The sequence below is a fragment of the Gigantopelta aegis genome, chromosome 3 (genome assembly GCF_016097555.1).
Source record: "Gigantopelta aegis isolate Gae_Host chromosome 3, Gae_host_genome, whole genome shotgun sequence".
NCBI lineage: Eukaryota > Metazoa > Mollusca > Gastropoda > Neomphalida > Peltospiridae > Gigantopelta > Gigantopelta aegis.
The window spans coordinates 25,479,019-25,487,422 of record NC_054701.1 but is presented as its reverse complement, the minus strand read 5'-3'; the positions used below and the strand labels follow the sequence as shown (position 1 = coordinate 25,487,422).

General features: G+C 41.7%; 1 protein-coding gene across 1 annotated transcript in view; it reads left to right on the top strand.

The window, feature by feature from the left end:
• Window positions 1–1,047: 1,047 nt before the first annotated feature.
• LOC121389542 (cysteine-rich venom protein-like) overlaps window positions 1,048–8,404 on the top strand; it is a 26,728-nt gene continuing 19,371 nt past the window's right edge. The window contains exon 1 of the mRNA XM_041521213.1: window positions 1,048–1,133. Coding sequence (XP_041377147.1) covers window positions 1,058–1,133 — 76 coding nt within the window. The 5' untranslated portion in view covers window positions 1,048–1,057. The remainder of the gene's footprint in view (window positions 1,134–8,404) is intronic.

The following is an 8,404-nucleotide window of genomic DNA, read 5'->3' as shown; positions in this document are numbered from 1 at the left end:
TTCCAATAGTCCATGATCAAATAATTAATATGTTCTGGTATTGTCGTCACACAAAATAAACTTTAACATTAAGCCGGGTTCCATACAATCGGTCACACACCTAAGAATGAATCCTGAGACCATCACAAACAAGACGCAGAACAGAACAGAAAAGAACAGAACAGAACAGACGTTTATTACGCTCAGGCCGTTGCACAACGGCATATGAGGAACATATAATAACACTATTTGACAGTGACAAGACGGGCTTTATAGGAGATCATAAAATATTGTAGAATAATGTTTCCATTATTTCGATTGCTGATCCGTTGCAGACAAGTCGTAGGCCGCCAAAACTGCTCTTATTCTGCGACTACCTACTACATATTGTATAGGAGCCAGACATCACAATGAACTCAGGCGCGTATGAAAATGAAGGGGTTGGGGGAGGGGAGTGTTTGGGAAAATAAAAGCCCCACCCTCATATTCTTAGCGATTTTGTTTTGTTTTTAAATATATTTTCCGGGGGAGCATGACCCGAACTCTTTAGAATGTTTGCTCACCACAATCTAGCCTCCCCTCTCCCGTCCCCCACACATGTTCCTGAGTATACTGAATACTATTTGTGTTTTTGTCTACGTGTTATTTCAGACCCCCTGCCCTGCATGTTCCTGAGTATACTGAATACTATTTGTGGTTTTGTCTAAATGTGATTTAAGAACCCCTGCCCTAAATGTTCCTGAGTATACTGAATACTGTTTGTGGTTTTGTCTACTTGTTACTTCAGACCCCCTGCCCTGCATGTTCCTGAGTATACTGAATACTATTTGTGGTTTTGTCAACGTGTTATTTCAGACCCCCTGCCCTAAATGTTCCTGAGTATACTGAATACTATTTGTGGTTTTGTCTACGTGTTATTTAAGACCACCTGCCCTGCACATGTTCCTGAGTATACTGAATACCATTTGTGGTTTTGTCTAAATATGATTTAAGAACCTCTGCCCTGCACATGTTCCTGAGTATACTGAATACTATTTGTGGTTTTGTAAACGTGTTATTTCAGATCTGGGATGACAACATGGCGGTAGTCGCGGCCAAGTGGGCGAGGCAGTGTGTAGTTGGTCATGACGACTCCCACGCCAGGGCCGTTCCAGGTGAAGTATTTTTTGTGGAGTCTGTTTGTATGTGTGTGTGTGTGTGTGTGTGTGTGTGTGTGTGTGTGTGTGTCTGCCTATGTGTGTGTGTCTGTGCGGCGAGTGTCTGTGTGTGTGTCTGTGTGAGTGTATGTGTATATATATGTGTGTGTGTGTACGTGTGTGTGTGTGTGTGTGTACATGCGTGCATGATTGGTGTGTGAGTGTGTGTGTGCGTGTGTGTCTTTGTGTGTGTGTGTGTGTGTGAGTGGGTGAGATATATATATATATATATATATATATATATATATATAGAGAGAGAGAGAGAGAGAGAGAGAGAGAGAGAGAGAGAGAGAGAGAGAGAGAGTGTGTGTGTGTACATGCGTGCGTGGTTGGTGTGTGAGAGTGTGCCTGCTTGGTGTGTGAGTGTGTATGTCTATGTGTGAGTCCGTAGAAGATGACCTGATTCTGCGACTCCTCACGCTGCCGGTGCAGCACGCTCTACCACGGCGCTGTATCCCGACCCATTTCCTAGTATAAATATCTACTATATCAGGACAAAGCAACAACAATAACACACACACACACACACACACACACACACACACACACACACCCAACAACAACAAGAAACACAAAAAACCCCAAATCAAAACAACAACAAAAACATAACAAAACAGTTTGAAGTTCAGCTTTGGTTCCACCGAACTAGAGGTGGATATGTGATCATATATGAACTTTAAGCAAACTTTAACCTGGCTTTAACCAAATGTTTGGGCAGGACGCAACCCAGTGGTGAAGCGTTCGCCTGATGCTCGGTCGGTCTAGGATCGATCCCCGTCGGTGGACCCATTGACCTATTTCTCATTCCAGCCAGTGCTTCATGATTGGTATATCAAATGCCGTGGTATGTGCTGTTCTGTCTATGGGATGGTGCATATAAAAGATCCCTTGCTACTAATGGAAAAATGTAGCGGGTTTCCTCTATAAGAAAATATGTCAAAATTACCACGTGTTTCACATCCAGTAGCCGATGATTAATAAATCAATGTAATTTAATGGTGTCGATAAACAAAACAAACTTTACTTTAAAACAACCTGGCCTTACAAGCAGGTAGTGCTTTATAATATAACAAAACATTTAAATACTGAAAATGGAAGATAAACAAATTCCAAAATTCTAAGAGAAGAAAGATACTGCCCAAACATAAATGCACTTTTTACCACATGTTAACGCGATTAAACCGCCGGAAATCGTCATTCTATTGTTTGTTGCCTAAGAACCACAAACAAATAAAAAATAAAAAATAAATTAAAAAAAGTAAAGAAAGAAAAGTGAAAAAGAAAAAGAAAAAAGAAACAAAAGTGAAAAAGGAAAAGAATTACATTGAGCATAATGTTAAGAATAAATATTCACTTGTCATGTGAAACTGACATACATGTATAATTCATAAATGGATTGTTTATATCGATTATTGGGGTATATACGATGGACATGTATGACAGAATATCGACAGTTAAAATTGAATGTTAAAGGGGCTGCATCAAAGTTGGTTTATGACCAAATTTATTTATTCTTTTTTGTTTTGAAATGTAAAGATAATAATTACAATCAAATAATTTCATTACAGGTAGCATATCACTGGTCAAAGATCGAATTGCACCTAACTCTTAATGTCGATTTTTGTTTACCGACACTAGTGGACCACATTGATTACTTAATTCGGGTAATTCTGACAAGTAGTCATCAGAGGAAACCCGCTACATTTTTCCTAATGTAGCAAGGGATCTTTTATATGCACCATCCCACAGACAGGAAAACACATAAAATGACAGCTACTATTGGGGAGATATGTGACAAGAAATTGTGTCATAACTTATGATAATAACATATTAATTCGTCAGGCCAGTACATTATTGTAATTTAATTTCAACTAGTATCAATTTATCAGCTACTACTGTGTTTGAAAAACATGATGTGGGACTGTGCAGGCTTACTAAAATCAGGATGACAGGTTTTGCGATGGACTAGGGTAGTCAAAGACGCATCCTTTTACCCGCTTACACCCCACCCACCCCCTTGATTGTCTTAGAAGGTGAAGGCGTATCGTATACATATATATGCTAATGTTGCCGTTCGAAGAGAATGACCTTTGTGCATTAAGCGTTTTTGACCATGACCTCGTAACGTCAAAGCGTGGGGATCATCAGATAAGAGTCGCGCACGCCCTCCTGTCAAGTATGTAGGTGAGCATCCTGACGCCACGCTTAGATGGTCCCCACGCCGTGACGTCGCGAGGTCAATGTCAAAGACGCTTAGTGCACAAAGGTCATTCCACTTTAACGGCAGCATTTCATGCGCTGTGTGTAGCAGTTTTACGTACATGTTCCTATTGTCGTCTATGGAGATTCATTCGGTGGTACAGACTCTTCAAATGTGTGTTAATAGAAGCTGTTTGGACAGAGTTACCAGGCGTGTACATAGAACAGAACGTAGCCTTGAAATGTGTGTAATAAAAGCTGTTTGGTTCATACAGTTACCAGGCGTGTACATAGGATAGAACGTAGCCTTGAACTGTGTGTAATAAAAGCTGTTTGGGTCATACAGAGTTACCAGGCGTGTACATAGGATAGGTTGTAGCCTTGAAATGTGTGTAATAAACGCTGTTTGGTTCATACAGAGTTACCAGGCGTGTACATAGAACAGATTGTAGCCTTGAAATGTGTGTAATAAAAGCTGTTTGTTTCATACAATTACCAGGCGTGTACATAGGACTGAACGTGGCCTTGAAATGTGTGTAATAAAAGCTGTTTGGTCATACAGGTACCAGGCGTGTACATTGGATACAACGTAGCCTTGAAATGTGTGTAATAAAAGCTGTTTGGTCATACAGGTACCAGGCGTGTACATTGGATAGAACGTAGCCTTGAAATGTGTGTAATAAAAGCTGTTTGGTCATACAGGTACCAGGCGTGTACATTGGATAGAACGTAGCCTTGAAATGTGTGTAATAAAAGCTGTTTGGTCATACAGGTACCAGGCGTGTACATTGGATAGAACGTAGCCTTGAAATGTGTGTAATAAAAGCTGTTTGGTCATACAGGTACCAGGCGTGTACATTGGATAGAACGTAGCCTTGAAATGTGTGTAATAAAAGCTGTTTGGTCATACAGGTACCAGGCGTGTACATTGGATAGAACGTAGCCTTGAAATGTGTGTAATAAAAGCTGTTTGGTCATACAGGTACCAGGCGTGTACATTGGATAGAACGTAGCCTTGAAATGTGTGTAATAAAAGCTGTTTGGTCATACAGGTACCAGGCGTGTACATTGGATAGAACGTAGCCTTGAAATGTGTGTAATAAAAGCTGTTTGGTCATACAGGTACCAGGCGTGTACATAGGACTGAACGTAGCCTTGAAATGTGTGTAATAAAAGCTGTTTGGTCATACAGGTACCAGGCGTGTACATAGGACTGAACGTGGCCTTGAAATGTGTGTAATAAAAGCTGTTTGGTCATACAGGTACCAGGCGTGTACATAGGACTGAACGTGGCCTTGAAATGTGTGTAATAAAAGCTGTTTGGTCATACAGGTACCAGGCGTGTACATAGGACTGAACGTAGCCTTGAAATGTGTGTAATAAAAGCTGTTTGGTCATACAGGTACCAGGCGTGTACATAGGACTGAACGTAGCCTTGAAATGTGTGTAATAAAAACTGTTTGGTCATACAGGTACCAGGCGTGTACATAGGACTGAACGTGGCCTTGAAATGTGTGTAATAAAAGCTGTTTGGTCATACAGGTACCAGGCGTGTACATAGGACTGAACGTAGCCTTGAAATGTGTGTAATAAAAGCTGTTTGGTCATACAGGTACCAGGCGTGTACATAGGACTGAACGTGGCCTTGAAATGTGTGTAATAAAAGCTGTTTGGTCATACAGGTACCAGGCGTGTACATAGGACTGAACGTAGCCTTGAAATGTGTGTAATAAAAGCTGTTTGGTCATACAGGTACCAGGCGTGTACATTGGATAGAACGTAGCCTTGAAATGTGTGTAATAAAAGCTGTTTGGTCATACAGGTACCAGGCGTGTACATAGGACTGAACGTGGCCTTGAAATGTGTGTAATAAAAGCTGTTTGGTCATACAGGTACCAGGCGTGTACATAGGACTGAACGTGGCCTTGAAATGTGTGTAATAAAAGCTGTTTGGTCATACAGGTACCAGGCGTGTACATAGGACTGAACGTGGCCTTGAAATGTGTGTAATAAAAGCTGTTTGGTCATACAGGTACCAGGCGTGTACATAGGACTGAACGTGGCCTTGAAATGTGTGTAATAAAAGCTGTTTGGTCATACAGGTACCAGGCGTGTACATAGGACTGAAGCCGTACGTAGCCTTGAAATGTGTGTAATAAAAGCTGTTTGGTCATACAGGTACCAGGCGTGTACATTGGATAGAACGTGGCCTTGAAATGTGTGTAATAAAAGCTGTTTGGTCATACAGGTACCAGGCGTGTACATAGGACTGAACGTGGCCTTGAAATGTGTGTAATAAAAGCTGTTTGGTCATACAGGTACCAGGCGTGTACATAGGACTGAACGTGGCCTTGAAATGTGTGTAATAAAAGCTGTTTGGTCATACAGGTACCAGGCGTGTACATTGGATAGAACGTGGCCTTGAAATGTGTGTAATAAAAGCTGTTTGGTCATACAGGTACCAGGCGTGTACATTGGATAGAACGTGGCCTTGAAATGTGTGTAATAAAAGCTGTTTGGTCATACAGGTACCAGGCGTGTACATAGGACTGAACGTGGCCTTGAAATGTGTGTAATAAAAGCTGTTTGGTCATACAGGTACCAGGCGTGTACATAGGACTGAACGTGGCCTTGAAATGTGTGTAATAAAAGCTGTTTGGTCATACAGGTACCAGGCGTGTACATTGGATAGAACGTGGCCTTGAAATGTGTGTAATAAAAGCTGTTTGGTCATACAGGTACCAGGCGTGTACATAGGACTGAACGTGGCCTTGAAATGTGTGTAATAAAAGCTGTTTGGTCATACAGGTACCAGGCGTGTACATTGGATAGAACGTGGCCTTGAAATGTGTGTAATAAAAGCTGTTTGGTCATACAGGTACCAGGCGTGTACATAGGACTGAACGTGGCCTTGAAATGTGTGTAATAAAAGCTGTTTGGTCATACAGGTACCAGGCGTGTACATAGGACTGAACGTAGCCTTGAAATGTGTGTAATAAAAGCTGTTTGGTCATACAGGTACCAGGCGTGTACATAGGATAGAACGTGGCCTTGAAATGTGTGTAATAAAAGCTGTTTGGTCATACAGGTACCAGGCGTGTACATAGGACTGAACGTGGCCTTGAAATGTGTGTAATAAAAGCTGTTTGGTCATACAGGTACCAGGCGTGTACATAGGACTGAACGTGGCCTTGAAATGTGTGTAATAAAAGCTGTTTGGTCATACAGGTACCAGGCGTGTACATTGGATAGAACGTGGCCTTGAAATGTGTGTAATAAAAGCTGTTTGGTCATACAGGTACCAGGCGTGTACATAGGACTGAACGTGGCCTTGAAATGTGTGTAATAAAAGCTGTTTGGTCATACAGGTACCAGGCGTGTACATAGGACTGAACGTAGCCTTGAAATGTGTGTAATAAAAGCTGTTTGGTCATACAGGTACCAGGCGTGTACATTGGATAGAACGTAGCCTTGAAATGTGTGTAATAAAAGCTGTTTGGTCATACAGGTACCAGGCGTGTACATAGGACTGAACGTGGCCTTGAAATGTGTGTAATAAAAGCTGTTTGGTCATACAGGTACCAGGCGTGTACATAGGACTGAACGTGGCCTTGAAATGTGTGTAATAAAAGCTGTTTGGTCATACAGGTACCAGGCGTGTACATTGGATAGAACGTGGCCTTGAAATGTGTGTAATAAAAGCTGTTTGGTCATACAGGTACCAGGCGTGTACATAGGACTGAACGTAGCCTTGAAATGTGTGTAATAAAAGCTGTTTGGTCATACAGGTACCAGGCGTGTACATTGGATAGAACGTGGCCTTGAAATGTGTGTAATAAAAGCTGTTTGGTCATACAGGTACCAGGCGTGTACATAGGACTGAACGTGGCCTTGAAATGTGTGTAATAAAAGCTGTTTGGTCATACAGGTACCAGGCGTGTACATAGGACTGAACGTAGCCTTGAAATGTGTGTAATAAAAGCTGTTTGGTCATACAGGTACCAGGCGTATACATTGGATAGAACGTGGCCTTGAAATGTGTGTAATAAAAGCTGTTTGGTCATACAGGTACCAGGCGTGTACATAGGACTGAACGTGGCCTTGAAATGTGTGTAATAAAAGCTGTTTGGTCATACAGGTACCAGGCGTGTACATAGGACTGAACGTGGCCTTGAAATGTGTGTAATAAAAGCTGTTTGGTCATACAGGTACCAGGCGTGTACATTGGATAGAACGTGGCCTTGAAATGTGTGTAATAAAAGCTGTTTGGTCATACAGGTACCAGGCGTGTACATAGGACTGAACGTGGCCTTGAAATGTGTGTAATAAAAGCTGTTTGGTCATACAGGTACCAGGCGTGTACATAGGACTGAACGTAGCCTTGAAATGTGTGTAATAAAAGCTGTTTGGTCATACAGGTACCAGGCGTGTACATTGGATAGAACGTAGCCTTGAAATGTGTGTAATAAAGCTGTTTGGTCATACAGGTACCAGGCGTGTACATAGGACTGAACGTGGCCTTGAAATGTGTGTAATAAAAGCTGTTTGGTCATACAGGTACCAGGCGTGTACATAGGACTGAACGTGGCCTTGAAATGTGTGTAATAAAAGCTGTTTGGTCATACAGGTACCAGGCGTGTACATTGGATAGAACGTAGCCTTGAAATGTGTGTAATAAAAGCTGTTTGGTCATACAGGTACCAGGCGTGTACATAGGACTGAACGTGGCCTTGAAATGTGTGTAATAAAAGCTGTTTGGTCATACAGGTACCAGGCGTGTACATTGGATAGAACGTAGCCTTGAGATGTGTGTAATAAAAGCTGTTTGGTTCGTACATAGTTACCAGGCGTATACATAGGATAGAACGTAGCCTTGAAATGTGTGTAATAAAGGTTGTTTGGTTCGTACATAATTACCAGGCGTGTACATAGGATATAGCGTAGCCTTGAAATGTGTGTAATAAAAGCTGTTTGGTTCATACAATTACCAGGCGTGTACATAGGATAGAACATAGCCTTGAAATGTGTGT